Source organism: Apteryx rowi, unplaced genomic scaffold, assembly GCF_003343035.1.
Source record: "Apteryx rowi isolate R43461 unplaced genomic scaffold, aptRow1 scaffold_539, whole genome shotgun sequence".
Taxonomy (NCBI): domain Eukaryota; kingdom Metazoa; phylum Chordata; class Aves; order Apterygiformes; family Apterygidae; genus Apteryx; species Apteryx rowi.
In genome coordinates this window covers 259629-283014 of record NW_020450804.1, presented here as the reverse complement: position 1 = coordinate 283014, position 23386 = coordinate 259629, and the positions used below count along the sequence as shown (strand labels likewise).

Below are 23386 nucleotides of genomic sequence, written 5' to 3'. Positions count from 1 at the left end.
ACTCATGTGGACTTAAGAAATGCTGCATTCCAGCTTCTGCTTCCACCTCTGTTTCTGTCCCTTACCCAATGACCATTTTTAATGAAAAATAGCTAAGCATTTGGAAAGCTGAGAATATATGAAATGGGATGAAGCACTTTATGCTAGGAGGCTAAGGTTTGTATTTGTATTTTGAGTAGAAAGAACTGAGAGAAAGAATGAAGGTAGAGTAACCCTTTTAACTGGGGATTAAAAGAAGAGCAGGTGAAGGGAGTAAAAGAGGAAACAGAAAAGACATTTCAGAACCTGCAGCTGCAGAAAAGGGGATGGGGAAAGGAGCATAAAAGTGAGGGGCAGAAGAGCATGTCACAGAATCAATAAAATTTTCTATCTTAAGAGATTTGTGAAATTCTTTGGAGGTATTTTTTTGCAGCAGAGTTTTAATATACATTTGCATTCAACTTACAGTCTTAAATCTTGCAGTATTTTGAAGTACTCCATTGCTGTTGCGAATATGTTACCTTAATTTAGAATGCAGTTGTGATTCTTCCCTGAGATCCAGAATAAGAATATGACTGTATATGTCTGTGTGTTTTTTTAATTTTTAAGTGAATTAGACAACTTGTAAAAATGTCCTGGATCATCAGTCCTGGAGAATGAATTATTCTGCTTTGTTGCAGATCAGGAGAAGTCAGCTCGCATCTGCTTGTCTGTGCCTTAAAATTCTTTCCGAGGGAATATGTTGAGACAAATTTACTAGCTTGTTTCTTTTACCCATATAGTTCTTGATTCCTTTTCTAGAACCATCACCAAGAATGCCACTTAGCCCTGGCACCTATTCACTGTAAGTTCCTTAATTCCTAGCTCATGAATTTATTGAACATGGACCACTAATGAGTCACAGACTTTTTATTACTACTCATTTGGAAAAGCTAAAAACTTAGCAGAGGTTAAAGGCCCTGCACCTTGATTCTTACCTTGCAGATGTCCCAATGTGAATCCAATTTGGAGTGATAAGCTGAACTTATGCAAGACATGCAAAATGACTACAGCTATACATTTTACTTAAAAATATTAAATTTATTTGCCATAACTTGAGGCCTTTGCTAAAGTAAGTTTATACAGAAACTAGTTTTCCCTTCATTCAAGGTCTCTCATAGTCATGTCTAAAATTTAACTTTGTAAATAAAATGACCAAGTTCTATCCCTTGGTGGGCAAATACCTTCTTAGTTCTTCCAACAATGCATGACAAATACATCATCAAAACCCCCAAATAGCCAAAAGAATGAAAACATATACCTCTCACTCTGTGCCTCACTTAGTCCATTAATATATCAGTTAATAAAAATATATCAAGTGTCAGCAGCTGCCTGCAGGAACACATAGCTCCTCTCTGACGTACTGGTGAAGCCTATTTTACTACCATACTTGAATACCTTAGAGTTTTCAACATATTTAACCTTACAGCCTGCCAGTAAACTAAAAAGGCCTTACTGCTTTATAGGTAAATAAGCAGCCATTCTGATTAACTTGCTTAGGGTACATGAGAAACATGACAGTATGGACAACCTGACCTGAATTCCCACTTTCCTAAAAATTGGAAATAGATACTATTCTATTGCAATTACAGAAAACAACCTTTGCCTCCTCAATCACAGATTCCATAAAGATGAAGTATGAGGAATGCATGTATTCACATTCTTGTAAATTTGCTTTGCGCATTCCAGTTTATCTAAAATTCTATGAATCTTTGTTCCTCCTCTTAGGATCTAGCGATAAGAAATTATAGACTGGTTTGATTTAGAATTCACACACATTCCCTGTGCTTGAAAAGGCAATGAATATATTTTATATATAAAAATATTAAAAAATATATAAAATTGCAATTACAAAACTAAAAAAAAATCCAGACCCATCCTAAAAAATTCACCTACCTTAGGTACAAAGACAAGGCAGAGTGTAATGGTACTGCAGAATATTATGACTAAAGCAACAATGCAGAACTGCACATTGGGTTGGTCCCGAGTAAGGAATGAAACAGCAGCGCCAATAATGCACATTATCCCCACATTGTATACACTCATTCCGATGTATTTGCTGTCATTCAAAGCAGGAATGCTGACATTTCGTGTCTCCCATGCCAAGAAACACCCAAATAACTGAAATGGTAAAAGAAAGCAAAAGATAATAATAACAATTATAATAACAATTGGCTGACATCCAGTAAAAGTGTTAGTTTAAAACTGGTGTTTTTTAAATTGACAAATGTAGGCAACATTACAATACAGAGCTATACACCTACCTTTTAGATGATATCTGATTACCTACATGATTTGTTTCACTCACTAGAATGGACAAATTCCTGCACTTGCAAAAAAAAAGTGAAACCTGTAATCAGTAGCAGTAGGATCAAATTCCTCTAAATGCTATGGTACTTCTTGTTTGTTTTCAAGGATTTCCATAAAGATATACAGTGCATTGTTTTTTTAGTTATTTTCAGCAATTGTTCTCAATATACTTCTGGTAATCCTTCACTGTATGCCTATCACCTCTATTAAACAGCAGTGCCAAGATGTGTCCTATGCCATACAAATATACAATGTAGAAAGTGTCACCCTAGTTGGTCAGAATACAATTATCATGTCTGTTATTACAGTAGAAGTTGGTAATAGCCTTTCAGTGCAGTTGTCTAATGATTTCTGGCATAAAAGATTCTTGTGGTAATTTTTTGTTTATGTGGTTTTTTGGTGTATTTTTAAGTTCTAGCCCCTTTGCTATTTGCAATAGGCCTTTGAAATTCAGAAGGGGAAAGTCTTTAGCGTAAAGGAGATGTCTTCATCCCTTGAAATTTAATTAGATTTTGCTACAGCCTAAACTACTGCAAATGGCCATTTTCTTTCTCTTGAATTCCTCAGAGAAATTCTGGCAACACAAGAAAACCATAAATGAACTCAAGACATTTTAAATGGTTTGCCCAGGCTGCAGTCTAGGCAAAGCCCAGCAAGAGTACAGGATGCCCTGGGAAAAGTGGTAGGGAGCAGATGTTAACTTTGGGAAAGGAAGGAGAGAGGAGCCATCATCAAGACCCAAGACATGGTCCCTGGGGGCTTTTTTGATGATACTCCTGTTGATCTTGGTATGCTTCCTCCCAGACCATCACCTTTGTCCACTGCCATTTCATGGACATAATCTATCTTAAACAACTGCAGCCCATGTGGTAATACAGAAACTTAGGGGTTTATGATGGTGGCATTTTATAATTAGTTACAGGTGCTTAGTAAAATTTGTCTTCTTTTTTTTCCTTGTGGAAGAAACTTCAGAAATTTCAAAGGCAAATATTTTGCACTAGAAGGGCATTGTTTGGTCGCAAAATCAAGCAAAAGAGAGTTAGGAATTGAGAGATTTATGTTTGCTGTACAAATTCTGTTTTGCCCTTACCTGCTTTTAACCATGGCAAAAAAAAAAAAAAAAAAAGTTAATAATTGTAAGTTTCCTTGTTTATTTGTTTAGCTTTTACATCAACTTACAATGTCACCAAAACCTACCATTTGTGACTCAGCTGCTTTGCACTCCCACAGAAACTAGCAGGCTGCAACCACCTACCAATTTACCCAGATATTTCCAAGCAGGACTTACTGTTGAACCGCTAGCCCTGCCCTCCCATTGCTGAGCTATTCTGCTAGCTTATTTAAGTCTCTTGCCTACAGCACATATGTTACCATGCCACATATTCATGAGCGGGCCTGGCTGAAAAGCTCTCATAGATCAGACTCTCAGCGTAATGAGTGTGGCAGGCTGGAAATATTGCCTCTTTTAGTGTATCCAAGCTTCTTCCTTCGCTTTCTGCTGCTGTCACTGTCCGAGTCAAGATACTTAGGCAGGAGTAGCCTTTCCCAGCAACAGCAGCAGCAGTTCTTGTAATCATTATTGCAGTCTTCCTGGGCACTGTCCCACCCTACCTGCTCTGCATGGGAGCAGGACATGCTCTTCTCCAGGGATCTCCTTTGGCACATTGTTCCAGCCTACTGTTTCCTTTTTACCCATCTCCTCTTGAGGACTAAGGTCCACACTTCACCCTGGTCCCTCCTCTGCCCTTCCCAGCAGCTTAAGAAATGCAGGAAGATAAGTAGTGGCTGCTACAGAGGGAGTGTGGGAGAAGACTGCTCTTGAGGCGGTCAAGGTGAATGCAGACAGCTCCCTGGAGAAGAGGGAGGTCTCAGAGCCCTTCAGGTAGGGCAGCTGCATTGGGGGAGCTGTTTATTGAACTGGGTAGCTTTGTGCCAGAGAAGAAGCACATCCCCTAATACATTTTCTAGAGTACATCAGATAACAAAAATGATGCTTCCAGTGAGGGAGGATGAAGACAATATTTTTCTGCTTTTGTGTGGCATTGTGCACAAATGGAGTAGAGAATATACAGGCTTCTTTACATGCTGTGCTGCAGCAAAATGTCCACTATCGTGACCTGGCTGCACTGTGAACAAATATTGTTGGTACAAGCATATTCCTCCCAGACACTCCCCATCTCAGCAGTTGCCTGCTCTGCATTCCCTGCACTCTTGCTACTGTTCAGCTCAGCTTGTATTGTGTATTTACACTTTGCTATCCCTGAATTGACAAACAGGCTGGTCTGGGCTGAGCTGTTCTGATGGGTTGGAAGAATCCTTGTGTACATCTATGTTGTGTTTTCAAGGGGATGAGACCCTGATTAACTACTTTAATTCTAACCTAGTCCTCTAACTGTAGTGAACATATTTACTGGACAGTGCATACTTGCCAGGATTTCTGTCTTCTCATGTTATGATTATCTTCAGGTTTGTGGGTCATCCCTCATTCTCCCGCACTTATCCCTATATGAACAGGTTCCTTTCCAAAAGAATTATTCTGGGAATAAAGCTATCATACTTAAATGAGGCCAGCGCTTACTACAAATAATGGACATGAGGCAGTTATAAAGTGAGCCAAAGTATTAATTATGATGGAAAAAAGATCATTTGAACAGTGTTGTGGAGGTTATGGTTTGACCCATTCTCATTTCCAGCTGAGCACAGCATGGAAAATAGTTAAGTATCTTCCAGCCGAATGGAAGATACTTATTTCTATAATTAAAGAAAGGGAGTGGCTCTTGGACCACATGGGTTTCCTCAGAACTAGATGCTCTAAACTTGAGAGAATTATTTTTATTGTTTATTGGCACATTGGATAAAATGTTTGCCTAAGGAATAGAGTTTTCCTTTTCTTAAAAAGTCACAGCTCATCTTTGAGACTCAAATGCAGATGAAAGAAGAGAGAGTTTTCCTCAGCCTGCTGCCAGGACAGTGATGGCGATAACTCTGCTTGCCTGTAAAGGGTGACTGCAGTGCTCTGTGGAGTTGATAAGATTCTTCATCTAAGAGAGAATCTTCCTGAGAAGGAGTTAACATCTCCTTACCTTCCTCTCCATCTGCCTTTCTCATATTCTCCTTTCCTTTCTTCCTGAGGCTCAGTCAATTTGCAGAAATGAAAGATTTATTTTATGACTGCAAAAATCCTGAAACTAAAATGGCTTGGTTGAGGAATAGTATGCAGGCATTGTTAGTGAAAGGTCCAGATTTCTGTGATTCCATGACAAGATTTGAATATGAAACTTATGCATTGCAGGTAAAAACACATGCTCTCAGTAGCCCAGTTCAGCTGCTGTCTGTTCCTGGTACCTGAACTTTAAACTTTAATCTAATCCAGCTATATAAATCCTGCTTCTCATTGTGCTTGGGGCACCCAGGTCTTGAGACTGCTGAGCGGTTTAAGAACTATTGATATTTAAGCCCTTCTGGGATTTTCAAAGCAGCTGTCATTCCTCTTATTACTCCCAGAGGGCTCAGTCTGGTAAAGCTTCTGAGGGCACATCTACTGGCTTGGACTCCACATACAAAATGCAGTGTCAGCCATCTTAATTCAAGATAATGATCCTGGTGATGATCATTGCATAACTGCATTTAGACAAGATGGCACAATTCCAAAGTCTGCCTGAGGTGTTCTTCCTAATCTGAGACTACATGTTGTTTTCAGAAGGAGTTCTCAGTCTTTTCTCAGAGTTGTCAGATTTTGTGTGAAGAGAATGAGAAAATGCCTGTCTTAATTATTTGGTCACTTACCTGGAATGTGAGTTCTAATCTCTGCTGAAATTTTTGATTAAAAAATCTTCAAATAAAGTGTATGAACACACCTGGATAGAGGGAGGTATCTCTTGGTAGTGCTATGGTGCTAGATTCAGAGAGGGATAGGACACATCTATGTCCCCACTGTTTTATATCAGCTAGCTTAGGCAGCTCCTTGCTGACAATTATGTTTCCCATTTTGAGGCTCCTAATACATCCTTTACATTACATAAGGAGCTTGAATATCTCAGGGCTATGGATTCTCCCGTAAAAAACAGTTATCTAAAAGTTAGGTTAAGGAGCACAATAGTCTAATATCAAGTCTAATGGTTTAATTTAAACCCCTTTGTAGATCAGCTGAAGGGAAGAGAAGGTGACTAGGAAGATTTCCTACATTTTTACAGTCTTTAACTTAAAAAAAAGCCTTTTCCCATTTTGACCACATCTGAATGCACATCTGGTTGATGCTGTAAGTGTCATAAAATGTTCTGGGCTTTCTCTGACAGTATGGGCTGTATAGGAAAGATTGATTTATCTCATCTTTTCTTTGAGGGTAGGGAGCTTCAATTTGACACTACATCAGGTTAGATCATTACCTCTGTAATAGTTATGTGGTGGTTTTAGATAGCATTGTCCATGCCCCTAGAAAGATGGTGACAGGACTGCTGTATAAATTTGGGGAAAAACAGTATCTGAAGACAATGAGATTATATCACTGTAGCTAAAGATAGAATTTTGGTCACTAAGAGAAATTTATTTTGAAATGTTAGAGAATAACAGGACTATGAACAACACAATATTTGATTTTACAGACTTCAACTGGGTGAACTTTAATTTTTAAAAATCTTTTTACTTATTAAACTCTGATAGCTGGGAATATAAAAAAGTGTTTGTGTCTCAGTCTGAAATAGCTGTATAGCTAGAATTATGGATTTCCATATTCATGCTCTTTCATTAAATCCAGATCATCACAGAGATAGGCACATTTTTACTTCAATAAAATAGTTGCAGGTTTTTTTAATGAGAATTTTCAAAAATAAAAAAATATTAATTTTGATTTTTACTTTTTCACTGGAGAATTAGGCAGTGAAGAACACTGAGCAGTTTTTTGGTCAGATTAATAGAACAGTGATTTTTTTTCTAATTGGTAGCATGCAAGTCAATTTAGGAAACTGTATGACAAGCTATATCCTTATAGGTCTCCTACTTCCACTGCCAGTACAATTTAACATTAAAATATCACTCACTCTTCCGATCAGATATGAGTCAGAAGTGTATTCAATTCATTTTTCCAGAGCTGCTCTCGATATACAGTACAAAAGGGAAGCTTAATATTTCTGTTGAATATTAAGAAAGTAGCTAAATATTTTTTTGAAATGCAAGAGATGATATTAATCAAAATATAAAATAAAAGATGAATATTTTTCTTCATAAAGTCCTTTATGCTGAAGAGCTCTTACTATGGTCCTTCACAGAGCATTTTGGAAGAGCAGCTGCACAAGGCTATGGACACTAACATGCATCTGGATAAGATTTTCCAGTTTATACCCCAGCCTTCCAAATCAACAGGTTAACAAAATCTTTTCCCATCTTTCTATTCAGGCTATATTTGAGTTCTTCTTTGTAGATTTTATTTAGTCCTGAAATCCATTATAGTAACTAAGTTGAACCAAATAAGCACTCAGTTATTAGCAGATATCCATGAAGAATAGCTTTATGTTGTCTCCTGCAAAAAGATCACAGAAGATCACAACAATATAAAACATATTACATTTTAATTAAACATATATGATAAGAGCAAGTATGTGTTACAGTTTAAATCTATTTCTGCTACATAAAAAAATGATGCAAAGAGACACATACCGGAATACTTCAATATCTGCAGTATTTCAAGTTTATACTGGCATTTTCCTTGCGGTCATATCAGTGAGAAATTTTTTCTACCAAACCATATGGAAACATATGCTTTGGAGGCTAAAATACTGTCAAAGTTTAATTAAAGATATAAAATCTCTGGTATTACTATAAATTACCTCCCCCACCACAAAGCTTAACTATCCACCTCTCTTAGGACTGTAAAATGGGACAGATGGTTTGGTACTAAACTGATCATAAATATGAATTGGAATAGTTCAAATTAATTAAGCAGGAGACAGTCTCTTCTCCTGAATTATCTTTTGATCATGAAGCCATTTGGAAAAGAATGCAAATAAATGTATTAAAAATTACAGATATTTAGAGAAAATAAAGAGGAATTTTAATATAATCTTGAGACTATTCACTTTTTCTACATGAAAATTTTTAATCATTTGATAAAGAGATTAATTAAGAATATTCAAATGATTGATATAGGATCATAAAATAATTCAGATTGGAAGGGACCTCGGGAAACCATCTAGTCCAAACTCATGCTCAAAGCAGGGTCAGCTCTGAGGTTAGACCAGGTTGCTCAGAGCTTATCCAGTCTGGTCTTGAAAACATCCAAGCACAGAGATTGCACAGCCTCTCTGGGCACCCTGCTCCACTGCTTGACTGTCCTCATGGTGAGAAAGTCTTTCATTAGATTCAGTCTATCTATAYTGAGTATCAATAATAAAAATGAGGAGCTCAGATTATATGCCACAGTTGCAGTGTTCATAAGTAGCTCATAGGGTAGATACAGCCTAACTTCCACAACTGACATGGCAGTGAGGAGCTACCTACAACATTCAGCAACAACTAGTATGCTGTCCCTCACTATAGTCCGTAGATGCCGGAGCTCTGTTAGTGCTCAAGTTTCTGCTTGTTTGCATGCTAACTGGGTTTAAATTACTTAAAACAGAGTAGAGATTTGAACCTAATGTGTTCTGAATACATTGTATTCATCATGTATATGTTACACAGCACAGAAGCATGCATCTCTGTCTGCAAAGTCCCAGGGAAAAAATATGGCAACTCTAAATTAAATGCTTTAGTGACTCACCAATTAGGTGAAAGGACTCAATTATTTTGAAAGCAAAGGCTTCTCTTTTTGAAAGACACAGCTTTATAAATCCAAATCTGTGCCAGGCTTCAGGGATGTGAATCCTCATCAGATATATGTTTTTCCAGTAATCCTGAGCTAAACAGCTGAATCTAAGCTCATACCATAAACTTCCTCTTAGAACTTCTGCCCAGATAATTTAGATGGCAAGACAGCAAGTTGGCTATCATGAAGCTGATACAGAGGCATTTAACTCTCTTTGTGTATGTTTAAGGAAATCTAAATGCTGACTGAAGACTGTGCAATTGGGCATGACAAGCTAAATTCTAAACTATGATACTTAATTCTTTTTTGCAAATCTACTCCCAAGCATACAAAAACATTAAAAAAGTAATGTTTATAGGTTGCAAAGGAAAATAACTGAGAAGGAGGGGGGCAGGGAAAGAGATAGGAATGTTTATGAACAATAGTTGAAAGATGCTTGAGAATGTGCTGCTGACTATCTGCCCTAAATTTCATAATCATAAAGAAAGATTTTCTCAGCTTAAAAATTGTATGGTTGATGTGGGACTTTAAAAAAAAAAAAAGCAAAAGAATAGACAGCATATAACAAAAGTTAGGAAGTTGATAATAATGGCTATGTATTAAAAGTTCTAAAATACAGATGGTGAGAAGGGAAATGAAATACATAACAAAAAATGAATGGTCAGCAGCATTAAGGGAATTTATAAACATTTATAAAAATGTATCAGATAAAAGGAATTCTAATAATGATTCATTCCTTGGGAGATGACAAATTCAACAGTAATGATGCAGATAGGCAGATATACTCAATGAATACTTGTGCCTTATATTTATAGAGAGATGGAATAATGCATTTAAATCTTGCCAAAACAGTGAAATACAATTTATTCCAATAGTAAGAGAGTGCTTGTACCCCCCCCCCCCCAGACAAGTCATTGCAATCAGAGAGATCAGGTTAACCTGCATGCAAGAAATTGATTTAGAAGTTCTCTGGACTGCTGATCTGAATTGTTAGTATTTATCAGAATTCTAGAAAGATCCCAGTTAAAATATAAAGAGATCATATGGGAAAAGAGTAAGTGGGAAAAGAGTAAGTGGAATGTTCTTAGTGATTACAGACCTATTATTGTGATTTCTATACTAATCAAATTAATGAAATGGCTGATATATGAACTCAGGCAATAAATGACAAAAAAAAAGGAAGGGGGAATATAATTCAAAATACTGTTATTTTTTCAATGAGATTGCAAGACTGAATAAAAATAATCAAATTTATGCAGGTTACTTGGATTTCTCAGTAACATATGTCTTAGTACTGCATGGTATTATGATTTAAAAATAGTATGTAACAAAATGAATATAGTGAATTTAAACTGACTGAAATCTAGATGATAGACCTCAATGTGTATCTACTAAAGAGAAGTGACTGAAGAAAGAATAGGTTTCCAAGAATTCTTGACCAATACTATCCAATATTTGTAAMAACGACTTGAAGGAGACTATAATATCATTGTAGAAAATGATGATAGAGGAAGCAAAGGTGGAGAATGGTAAACAATGAGGAGGAAATATCACTTTCATAATGCAATCTGCATCTTACTGTAAAATAAATATGATTTTTAGAAAGCTAACAAAAATTTGGCCAAACTCATGGTAGTTCATCTAAAAATAAAGGTTTTCAGTTACTTTAGAGAGAGAAGGGTGACATGTAGGCAAGGCCCACTAAGATTTGATGTCTGAAAGTCAGAGCTAGACAAATTCAATCTGTCCATAATTTGCATGTTTTACAGAGGACTGGAGAGCCTCAAGAAGGAGATTCTTTCAAACTTAAAATCAAGATTTAACATTATCCTGAAAGATATGTTTTAGTACAATTAATATTTTTTTGGGCTTGATTAATCAATTACAGAGTCTTGTTGCACAGTATGTCAACTGCAGTGACCAAAACAAACACTGGAATATGAATCATGAAAAGGAATTCTATTTCTCATTCTTGCATTAGTCTTCTCAGTGACTTTGATCAAGTCCCCTCATATACATGTGTCAGTTTTTCCCACCTCTACAGCAAAATGCTGATGTTTTACTCCTTAGCAAAGTAAGCTAAGAATCATAATTAAAAACTGTGTATCAAAGGTGATCAGCTACAATATTTATAGATTGAAAAGCATCAATTAAAATTTACATGGGAAAAGTGTATTCGATAAGCAGAGCAACAGCCAAGCAGAAAATACACCTTGTCCTTTAGAGTCTGTTTCTCAATAGCTAAAGATTATATAACTGTGATATTACATCAGTATCAGAAAGAATGAAAGAAACTCCAAAATATGCACACCCCGATCCTACTGTTAATTAAATGAATTAGTAGGAAGAGGGGAATCAAACTGTAGGCAAGTCCAGAGTGTGTGTTTAATAAGCAAAGTGCCCTACAGTAGCCCAATCCATCATTAATCTGGTATTTCTCTGGCTGAGACTGGAAAAAGAATTTATATCTCTCAAAAAGATGTTAGCGTACTTGCTAGTAATGCACCCCTGGCAAGTTTAAGAAGGTGTATGTGGGGGGATGCTCCTAGCTTCCCCCCCCATACACATTTGGTGCCAGTTACAAGTAGTCTGAACACTTGTTTTACACTCCAAAAGGGAGGATGTCAAGACTTTCAGATAAGGCCTGCTTGGGCACCAGGACCTTGAGAAACAAAAGCTTCCTCTCACTACTGGGGCAGTGTTAATTGCTGTGGTCAGGACTGTCTCCTCCTCATCAGGACCTTGAGAGACAACACCTGCCTTCACTGCTGGGGCAGTGTTAATCATTGCAGGCTGGAATTAACTCCTTCTTACCCCAGCTATGGCATCGCTCTTTGGGACCACCACTGCAAGAGTAAAGCAGTCATTGGCAGTCACTCAAACTCCTTTCTTCAGTGCTGAAGAGTGCGCAAGGCAGCTAGCCTGCCATTGGGAGTGTTCAGTCACCCCCCTCCCACTGCATGACTGTGGGTGTGATGGTCATAAGAAGGATGGAGGAGAGTTGAACCTTGCAGCAGCCAAGAACTAGGGACTGCACCTGCGTGAAGAGAACTGCAACTGGCCTAGTGACTCCACCTCTGCCTTCCCCTGAAAGGTATAAATAGGTTGGTCCTGGAGGCTGTCTTTGGCTTCTTCTGTCAGTGGGTCTGCCAACTTGTGGAACCCCTTGGGACAGGGACACCTTCCTGTAGTTACTTCCCTGTGATTGAGTGTACATTGGCCCCTGAGACAATGCGTGGGTAAGATCAATCAGAATTGGTTTGCCTAGTCCATTCATTTGGGTAGTTACAGTTAGTATAAATTAGCTAGCTTTCTCTGTTTACTAAGTAGTTACTGTTAGCATAACTTTTAGTGTAATTAGAATAAGTACTCTAGTTGAGCTAAGTTTCTGTTAATAAGAACTGTTGCTTTGTACTGTTGTGTACAAAACTCCTGTAAAATTAAATACAGAAAGGGAAAAATACCCTTCTAAATCAAGAACAAAATTTACTGACAGGTGCCTCAAACCAGTAATCAAGGGATATATTAGAAAGGAGACAAAGAGTGAAGAACTTCATTCTTGAAAGTAAATAAATGACATCACTACATAGAACATGAACATTACAATAAAGTTAAATACCTTGTCAGCAATTGGGTACTAGAGCTGTGCTTTCCAGTTTACCTCTTAGGAAAATGTGGCTTAATAGTGAGCCAAAATTAGAAACTGACACTATGCAGATCAGAAAGAAGCAAACAAAGAAGTACAAGCAGAAGTACAAGTAGAAATTTCAGAAGCTCTCACACTTGCACTTGGGCCCTGCTATGACACAGAGGCTTTGACAGCTTTAAGGAGCCTTTGCTCCCTTCTATTTGCAAAGATCTGTTTGGAGCTGGACTAGTTCATTTAGCGTGCAAAGTGGCTCCATAGAGAAATAATGTACTAGTACAATTTTGGGGTAGCTGTGGCACAGCAGCAGGAGAGAGCATGATGTTTTATGCCAGGTGCCGATATTATATCTTCCTGTCAAACTGTGGCCACAGTGCTGGTCAGTGTCACTCTTCCTAACTTCTAGCTGCCTCACCCTCAAAGTGAATCCCCTTGACCTTGTGCTGCATGCTGAAATTACTATAAATCCAGAGCCGCTTAGAATTATCCCTCAGGAAATGCTGAGACATGGGAGCTGTCTTAAATCCTGATCCCTTTGGGGGACCAAATATATTCTATGTCTTCATTTCACAGGTTGCTTGGATCTTCTCCTAAAAATAGTTATCTATCTCTCAAGTCAATACTTTCTTTCTTAAACTGGAAAGCAGGAAAGCTTCCTTTTAGTAACTCAGGGATCAGAATCTCACCAAGGAAGTGGAAAAACTTGGTGCAATTCCCTTCTCTGCCTGGACACCAGTCTGACCAGAAAGTTATTGACTGTTTAGAATAAAAAATGCTCTCATTCCTTCCTGTTGTACTTTGTATTGCATGTTTAAAGATCTCTCAGCCTGAAAAAACAGCATGAAAAGAAGCAGGACTCTGCAGCTCTGTAGAGCAGTGATTCACTGTAGAGAGGGAAGAGGCATATTTCAGGCACGAGCAGCTCACTCTTCCTGGCTGCCTGCCCTCCCCCCTGCATTAACACCAGACATGCTGAGTCGAAGCAGCTCATCCAGTCTTTCACATCTCCTAATCAACAGGTGTGCTACAAATACACATAGCCAAATTGAACCCTTTGGGCAGTGTAAACAGATGATTAGCTGGTTGGAGGATCCAGATGAGGTTTAGCTCAAGAGAGGTGTTCATCTGGTCAGTGCTATCAAAAGCACGATGTTTTTAAAATCTTGAGACTTAGGACATGAGTCACAATGGTCACCTTTACAGTTTTCTTGTGTGTGTGGTTTTTTTTTTAACTATCAAGATTTGGGATTCCTGGTTCCTGAATTCTACTTTAGTAACAAAATCCTTTTGTGGAGATAGGCTGTAGTGACAAAAAGGTTATTTTGACTCAGGCTCCAAGTTCATCTTTCATCTCCTGTGACTATCCCTGAAGGCCAGTTACAACTCAGAGGCGAACATTTAAAATGAAAACCAAGAAATACTGGACCTAGTTCCACTCTTTTGGAGAACCTAAACAAATCCAGATGATTAGGCTTGTCTATTAACAAGGTTGTCTCATTCACAGATCCACCTTCCAACTGCTGAATTTCTTGGTTTGCTGTATGTCTATAGCATTCAGCTTAAATGTTATTTTAATAGTGTCCTACTTATTTCACATAATATCATATCCACATATTGCCAGTTAATGAACTTTAGAACAGGCCAAATTATAAAAGATTTATTCAATAAAGTTTTAATTCACTCACAGCCATCAGGAAAGCAAATGTAATTCAGTTTGTTACTATCAATAAATAGCAACCTGAAAGCAGTGTTTCGCAGAACAAGCTATGCTTACCATGAGCAGCCCTTTATATGCGTAGACTATTCCAAGCCAAATTGTCATGTGAGTGTTTTCACAGTGTTCCAAGATTGGACGGATGGAGATATCTCTGCCTGCAGGGTCCAGCTACAAAAATAAAGGGAGGAATGTTAAGATTCAGATTTCATTTGTATTCATACCTCGGAGGTATTTAAATCTGTTCTTAGTAGATTGAGGATGTGCAGAATACAGAATAAGGACATGTAGAATCCAGCTTACAGGAAAATTGTGAGGTTTACAGTCTCATGAATCTACAAAGGAATATAGTAAAAAGTAAAGAGCTGGGGAAACACAGTGGGATAGTAGCCAGTAGGTGAGGTTGCTTTTACTGCAAATCAGAAAGGAACTGTCTGAAGTCATTCTCTGTTTAACATGGTCAATCACATTCATTAGCTTTAGGACATCTGTTTTTTTTACAAGGTAAACTCAGAAGAGTACAAATACTCAGAAGAATCTGCAAGAACCTTTGTTTTTTGTACAACAGGGAAAAAAAAGTTGACACAAAGAGCAAGCAAGTATTAGCTAATATGTTGCCTGTAATTAGAATATATACAGGGGTACAGTCAAAATGCTTTTTAATGGTGTATATTGTATGAGAATACAAGGTACTTCTTACAATATGTGATTCCACAGAATACTGCTTTTGGTTATTCAGAGCTGTGCGTACTTATATTCTGTTTTGCCTTAGAGGACATACTGAAAGCTATTATTAATTTCTACTTTGAAACACTGGATTTGATCTTCAGCCAAAGTACAATCAACCCAGACTTAACTTTCTGTACCTAATTGTCCAGTAGGCTTTGTAATTTCCCTTTGCGACAAATAATATATGTAAAAATCTCTCATGCAGAAGAATAATGATTGTTATATGAGCTATGCAAAAATCACATTTTCATCAATTGAAACATAGAATTGTATGTGGAAAGTCTTTAGAGAGACCTGAATAAATTTCTAGGGATTGTTCTTGCTGCTTCTGATGCTGGTATGAATTTTGCTGCAGATTTCAGTAGTCACATCATTAAGCCACAGCTGTGTTTCTTCCATCAGTCTTTTTATATGTGAGGCATTGCTCCTGACCTCATATAGTGTAAGAAAAATAATGCAACAAATAAGGAGAAGGACACTGAACCCCACCCCAAATTTGAGTCATCTGCTGTACAGTCACACATACTCCTTTATATTTGCATGAAAAGCAACGTAGCAACTTTCCTTGCACATCCTGCAGCAGATGACACAATAACATTTGTAACCTTGTCTTGTCTGGGCCATCTGTAGAAACCTTGAACAGGAGAATATAGAATAAAGAATAAAGTGTCATCACAACATTTAAGATGCTATGTATGTTTGTCTAGCGATCAATAAAAGTACCTCATTCTCCTTGATCAATGACAAAAGTCCAATGCTAAAATTTGTGTGCACTGGAACGTACCCTTTCAAATAACAAATAAAACCTGCTATGTTCAACTTTGATGTTGACTAGTAAGAACTAAAGTTCACATGACACATCTTTTAAATACAGTCCTAAGTATATAATTACACTTGAACAGGACTGTCCTATGGATTCATTTGTCTAATGTTTTAAATTATACCTGAACCTACTATAAAGAATTTTTTTTTCTACCTTTGAGTTAGGCCAACAGTTGCATCCTTCACGATCTTGAATGATGGAAATTCCATAAAATTTAGGCCTGTGGTCATTAGAACAACCCTTTTTTCCACGTTGAGGAGTCATTGCAGGACTGTCACTTCATTTCCCTGACTGTACCTCCTTTCTTCCATACAGTCCCTCTATTTCAATTTCATACTTTTGTGAAAGGAGAAGACTTGCAAATCATGTAGACTTTCACTTTGTGTAATGGACTTAGACTGAAGTGTTCTACCACTCTTAGACCCACTGTGAGTAATTGGAATTGTTCCTTATTTTGAAAATTGTTACTGAAATGCTGAACTGCTATTTGGTAAGTGGCAGATGACATTTTTATTTTCATTATGTGGATATTCTCAAATGTAAATTTGCTTCAAAATTTGAAAGCATATGTACATTCATTACTCAAAACTGAGAAACCCAGGCAAAAAAACCAATGATACGGAAAACATGGTAACTTGTTTTGAAATTCTGTGAGAGAGAAAAGAGTCACATCACTTCCTTAATAGGAAGGTTGCCAGATTATATACAGCAAAAATAGTTTTGAAAATATGTTAATTAAATAAAACTGTGTATTCAGATCTTCCATGTGAGATAAGAAAGTCTTGTGCTCCAGTGGGAGCACAATGAGGGCCAATCTTGATTATAGCATGAGCAAAATTCTACATGGGACAGGACTTCTTTCAAAGCATTTTCCAGATCTGCAAGGTGGTAGTATTTAAAATCAATTTTTCCTGAGTATTTGTGCAAGTTAAGTATTGGCTTGAACAGGTAGCAGTAATTTTACAGTGAACTGATTTTTCTGATTACTTGCTACTGCAAAATGGCATTCCTGTTTTACAGCTTTAATTTGTCATTTTGTTTCTTCACTGATTTTGCATGAATTAACCAATCATAGCAAAAAACTGGGTTAAAAAATAGTATTTTTTGATGTCAAAATAATTTTTAAAAACTCTAGTATTATAACTGAATAGAACACTTCACTGACCTCTCTAATCACCCACCATTTGTGCATTTTGTTTCTGCTTTATAGAGAAAGACAGCATAAATGTCGAGGTGATTATATACATACTGGAAATCTGCCTGTTCCTTTTATAGAAAACAGTCTAAATGCCCTTCAGATGTCATTCTCAAAAGACTGAAGACCTCCTATCTTATGATTTGGCTGAGGCTTTCCTACCTCTTCTGAAACCTAATAAGGTTTCTGACATCAGCATCAGTTTCTGGAATGTTTTTGACAGTTGAACATAAACAGTTTAATCTGTTCATTTCATACAAAAGTTGTGCATTACCTCCAGTAAAATTCTTGTTTTACATCACATCCGCTGTGTCTAGAAAGAAACTCTCAGCCAATAAAAACATTACCCACAAATGATTATATCTCCTTTCTATGTGTATTTAAATTATTTTTGTGTTTTCATTTCCATTGCTCTTTAGTCTGTTGGTAGGCTGGAAGTTCCACTTCTGACAGCATAAAATGTAAGAAATGATTTAGGAGAGTACTGCCAGTGGGAGAAATAAAGCTTAAGTCCATCTGGAAACAGCAGGGAAATTTGCAAGGGAGTCCAGGGCAGGGGACAATGACAGAGACTGTGGAGTGTCTTGTGCATTCCTACACCACATCAAAATAATTGAGTAGTAATGAGAATCTTGTTTCCTTTATGTATCTATGGATTAAAAAAAACCCTACAGAATGTAGCTTTCCAGAATGGCCTTTGGTAGGAAATCAGAAAGTCAGTTACTCAAGTGAAAGTGCAGTTTTAATGGAAAAATTAGCTGCAATTCCTTTAAGAATCTGGCTCCACTTGAGTAAACATATGTATGCAGTATAATGGACAGCTTTCCTTATCTCAGGCTAAGGTGTGGAAAGTTAGGGAAAACCATTCTGAGGCACCTGTGCCAGCTGGGTATGTTGTGTTTTGATGCATATAAAGGCAGCTCATGATTCCTTTTTTACCTCTATAACTAGAAATTTCTTTATCCCTGTTGTGCCTATTACAGCTGAAACCCCTTTGAAGGTGATCCTGTGAAGGTATTTGTATGACAATTAAGATATAATTAACTTATTTTGTGTCTTCTTTATTGCTAGTTCTTCTTTATAACTCCAGATAGGTCTTAATAGGAGGAAAAATTCTTTGCTCCATGAGGCATTTTATCCAGCAAAAAGGTTACCAGTCTTACTGTGCCACCACACAGTATCCAAGAGGCCTTGGTCTTCCTAGCATGCTCCTTCTACACAATCATTTTTTCAGATTCTGTTGCAAGTACAGCAGATAATCTTTATTTACAGAATTCTAGTATTCCTCTGTAACATAACTCAGTTAGGAAATCTCAACAAGCTTTCTGAGTACTTATGTTGTAGATTTCCCGTGCAACATTCTGTCATTTCTGCAGCTGCAGTTCCTTCCATCAGTGAGAAAATTAGAATATTAGGCTTCAGTCTATACAAAGATGAATATGAAACATAAGGTAAATGGTTGCAGCTTCTGTTTACTAGGTTTAAAATTAACTGGCAGTTCCCACAGTATGTGAAAATAGGGGATCATACTCTTCTGTCACACTGTTAAATGGTTTTCATATACCATCCCCCATCTCTGTTTTATCTTCCCGTTAAATGGCTTCCATCTAGTTGGCATAATGACTGTATACTATCACTGTTCCGCAGCATGAATTAGATGACTTTGGCATTTTAAATTTGGCATACTTAACAGTCATATGGAGCCCAAATGTGATTCCTTATCTGGAAACCCAGACTTTAGTAAATTATTACTCTTACTTCTTTTTACATCCATATTTTTGCAAGGATAAGTATAGCTAGCTATTACTATAAATTCTGTAAGAAATTATATTTACTTGTGCTTTGCAATTGACCCTCCTCATGCTAAAATGCACGTACATATGGAAACATGTCCCACAGAAGGATTTAAACAGTTTTTATATGTAGCATATTGTAGCCATGCTCTCAATTACACAGGAAAAGAGAAAGAGAAGAAACAGAGACTATCTACTTTTCAATTACTTAATAATTTGAGGATATTTTTAGTGAAAAACAACTCTGCTATGAAAAAGAGATTTGTTAGGAAATGGGTGCCTTTGTTTCATATATTTTTTACAATGTAAAGTCATAGCCTCCATGAATGCAAAATAATAAACTTTACTTAGTTGGAGTAGCTCACCCAGCATGTCTTCTGATTAAAATTTTGGTAAGTCATATCTGAGCTTGAGGTCAGATACATTATGAAACACATTGTATATTATATAGTAACTCAGATGAGTGCAAAACTGTTACTGGATTCTCGCAGTCCAATGATCAATTTCATTTCTCCTCAATATTAATTGAGAGGTTCAGTCATTTCTGTTATAGTCTAATGATCCAGGATGGAGACTGACTTATGATTTTTTTCTTCAAGTATTTTTCTTCAATTTGGAGTCATGAGACAGAAATTCAGCTTTTAATAGACAAGCATGAAACTATTTCCTGTAGTATAAAGGTTGTTTTCCCAGTGCAGGAATACAGGATTCTATTAATAAAAACATGCTTTAAACTAAATAACTGTCCTTGCACTTAGCAACTCCATGGTTCATGCACAAGAAATGAGAAACACTAAGCATGTGATCTCAGGAGAAGGTAACTGCTAGGTTCTGAGCAACTACAATGTCCCTTGAAGCCCATATGCTCAATGCTCTCTCAAACAAGGCCACAAGCAGAAGATAATTTCCAGATTTGAATTTAGGTTTGTTTATTCAAAGTGTTTAAATTTGATAAGTTTACAATCAGATGTGATTTATATTTGTCTAAAAATGTTTACACTTGATGGCTATGAATACACAACTTTGATAAGATAGTGTGCTATATCAGTTCCCAGCTGCATAGAAACATTTCTCATAAGGATCAAAAGATACTTGTTTGTATTTTTCTGTAATCTGAGGTGGAAGACAAACTTATACTTCATAAAATCATTACAACTACTCCAGTTTCCAATCTGTTGATTTACTTACTTTATACCAGGACAATGAATTAAAGCTCATGGCACTGTCAGACAGGGAAATATTACTTCAATTTTATAGAGGAGAAGTAGTTGCAGGAAGGTTAAGCAAACTGCCTAGGAAATAAAAAGGAATTCAGCTTCTTTGAATTAGAGACAATAACATCTTTCTTTTCTGGTAACTATTACCGATATAAAAATTCTTCTCACTCCACTCTTTAGTGCTCCAGAAGTAGAGGAGGCAGAGTTTTCTTCAATATTTTTTTCTAGTAAATTTCTAACTAGAATTTTCTATAGAAATTTCTAATTAGAAATTTACTGGAAAAAATTTTGAAGAAAATTCTGCTTCTTTGAATCTTTTTTGTGTGGAAAAGGATCATTTTCAATAAATTTTATGCCTTGAAATTATGCCGAAACAAGTTTTGTAATTCTTTACAATGCCCCCCTGCAAAGTTATTTAAGATGAAAATGTGTATTTTCTAGATTGTGGTTAACTTTTAAAATAACATTTAATTATATTAATCATACAAATTAAAAATAAATTACTGGCATTTCAAATTGATCCAAGATAAATCTTTTTCTTTGGCTCTGTGTTTCAGGAAAGTTTTAGAAACTTTAAATTTATGTTAGTTTGTAACAGAAAATATTTTGGACATTTCAAAAATGTGAATGAACTAGGCTAACCATTGCTCTTGAGTTCCATAGTGGTGATGAGTAAGGCAGAAATGTAGTATAACAGTATTATTTTAAACTCTAATCCCACTGCTTCAATATAGGAGGGAACTTTATCGGACAACAGTCAGCCTTTGGTCCAGTGTGCCCATTTATCCCAAAGCCACATCACTATCATCTCCATGGAGCCCTCCAAAGGATTTACATAGACCTGTGGGGTGTAACATGTTTCAGGACTCAAGGTTTTTCATATGGAATCTTGATACACACTCCTCTACCCCTGTGAAGTGGACTAAAGGGCATCATTAGCCTGTCCAGAATGATTACAAGGTAATTTCTGTTTCTTTCATTTTTTTATTCAGGCTCTCCAGCAATAAATTGGACTTATGCATTATTTTGTTTCATGAAAACTTCAAAAGTTAAAATCTTCCAACACTTCAGAAGAAATTCTGTTCATCCTGTAACTTCCACACCTTCATCGCAAGTGGTATTTAGCGTAGCATACACACGTGACTAACTGTAATCCTTGGCTAGCTAGAAATCATCACACACTGAAATGACATTTGATGAAAAGCCAATATGTATATCCCTATTTTTTATCTGTTTTTTTTTAATTTGGTTTCCTAAAAAGATAAAAAAAGATGCACTGCATAAGCCAAGGAAAAAAGTCACATTTTGGGACTTCAAGGATGTTGCTGCATAGTGCATTTCTTCCAGAAATGTGCACTACTTCATATCAGCTTCACAAAGTGAGGAAGAGTATTCTCTCCTCTTCTGTGAAGCTGCCCAGGATCCTTACTGACAAGCTGGACTTGCAGTTTCTTTTAGGATTTTTCTTTTCCTAATTAGATTTCCTGCTATGCTGGAGGCTGAGCCAGCCACTCTTCTTGGTGGCTGAAGCAATTAAATACCTCCTTGCATACAGTAATGGAAAAAGGCAATGTTAACGTGGCAGTATGGCAAATGCAAAATGATAAAACAAAAATGCAGGGTGCAGCAATAGATAAACTTTTGTGGGGGCCCTAAGATGAACCAAGGACTCTTTTCACAGATAATTTGCTGGAAAGTAGGCTTTGAATTGTAAGTGAGGAAATGACTTACTGTTCTTTGTGCTACCCTCTGAGAAATAGGATGCAGCACAGTTTCCATAAATAAGCTGGATTTGAACCCAAGGGCCACCGGAATGAATCATCGACTGCTCCTCCCAACAAGAATGTTTCTCAGGAAATAGATTCTGTGTAGCTATTTGGGCAAAAAAGGGCAATAATATTGCCTCTATCATTGTCTTACATTTTCTTTTCAGTGCTATCATTTCTTTCGCTTATGGATTCTGATAATAATTATTACTACCATTATTTGTATTGCAATGGCGATGACAATAAACTAACACTGTCTTCATGCAGGAAGTGAAAGTCCCTTTTCCAAGAGTTACCATTTAAAAATGCATACAATATGAAGTGTGGGAGAAGAGATAAAGCATACAATAAGGTTGTATGACATTTTCTGGGGTAAATATCAGGTGAGACCATTGTGCCCTTATGCAGGCATTGATAAATTATTATTTTCTGGGCTGTGGCAAGTATAAAGGATTATTTCTCATCATGAGAGAAATTTTAATTTCCTCACCTATTCTTTTATCTTATCCAAAATGGGTGGGTGATGTTCCATCAGTCCACTATTGGAGGATTTTGCTGCTAGTTTTATGACTGTGCTAAATCACAATTCAGAGAGAACTGTAGTAAGTGGAGGTATTTCCATTGTTTTCAAAAATTTTTATAAATTCTTTAATTCATAGATTCTAACACTAGCTTAATAAGTATCTTCTCATAATAACATCACAGTAGTGGTATATGCACCACAATAGTGGTATGCACATATATCTCTTCCAAAATCTTTCTAGAATCAGCAACTTCCCCTTCACAAAAGTTGGTCTGTCTAAAAGGTACTACCAACTTCTTGTTGACAGTCAAATATGAGGTGCAGAAGTATACTCATAATATACAGAAGTACATAAAAACATTTTTCTCTCTCACAAGAATGTTGAAGATTTCAATTTTTTCCTCCTACCGTGTAATGTTAGTAAAGTCTAGAGCATAAACATTTTTACATACCTGGTCAAGTACACTGAAATATTTTGATTACTGTATTTCAAAATGCTTCATTTGGTTTTGACCTTTTAAAACTGTTAACCTTATTTAGTAGAAGTTAACTATATTTTGAAATTAAAAATCAGTTTGAATTAAAAAAATTTTCCTTAGTTAATAAAGGTCAACAAGAACATTTCAGCACTTTTCTACCAAAATAATTCTGCATGGAGAAATTCAGGGACCACCTTTTTCTTACGAGTACATCAGTCTTATGACAAATCAATGTTTTCTGAGAAAAATGGCTCAGTACCTAAAGTAAGGAATATTATTAACAATAAGATTATTAAACCTTTTCTAAAGTAGCAAATCTGGTTTCCTTTTCCTGGCAGAGCTCTCCCACTATTGCAAAAGTAGCATATTCACTGTTA

The 23386-nt window shown here is 36.6% G+C and overlaps 1 protein-coding gene across 1 annotated transcript in view; it reads right to left on the bottom strand.

Moving 5' to 3' along the window:
- GABBR2 (gamma-aminobutyric acid type B receptor subunit 2) overlaps positions 1-23386 on the bottom strand; it is a 286480-nt gene that overhangs the window by 24298 nt on the left and 238796 nt on the right. The window contains exons 13-14 of the mRNA XM_026081157.1: positions 14545-14655; positions 1915-2139 (exon numbers count right to left, since the gene is read on the bottom strand). Coding sequence (XP_025936942.1) covers positions 1915-2139; positions 14545-14655 — 336 coding nt within the window. The remainder of the gene's footprint in view (positions 1-1914; positions 2140-14544; positions 14656-23386) is intronic.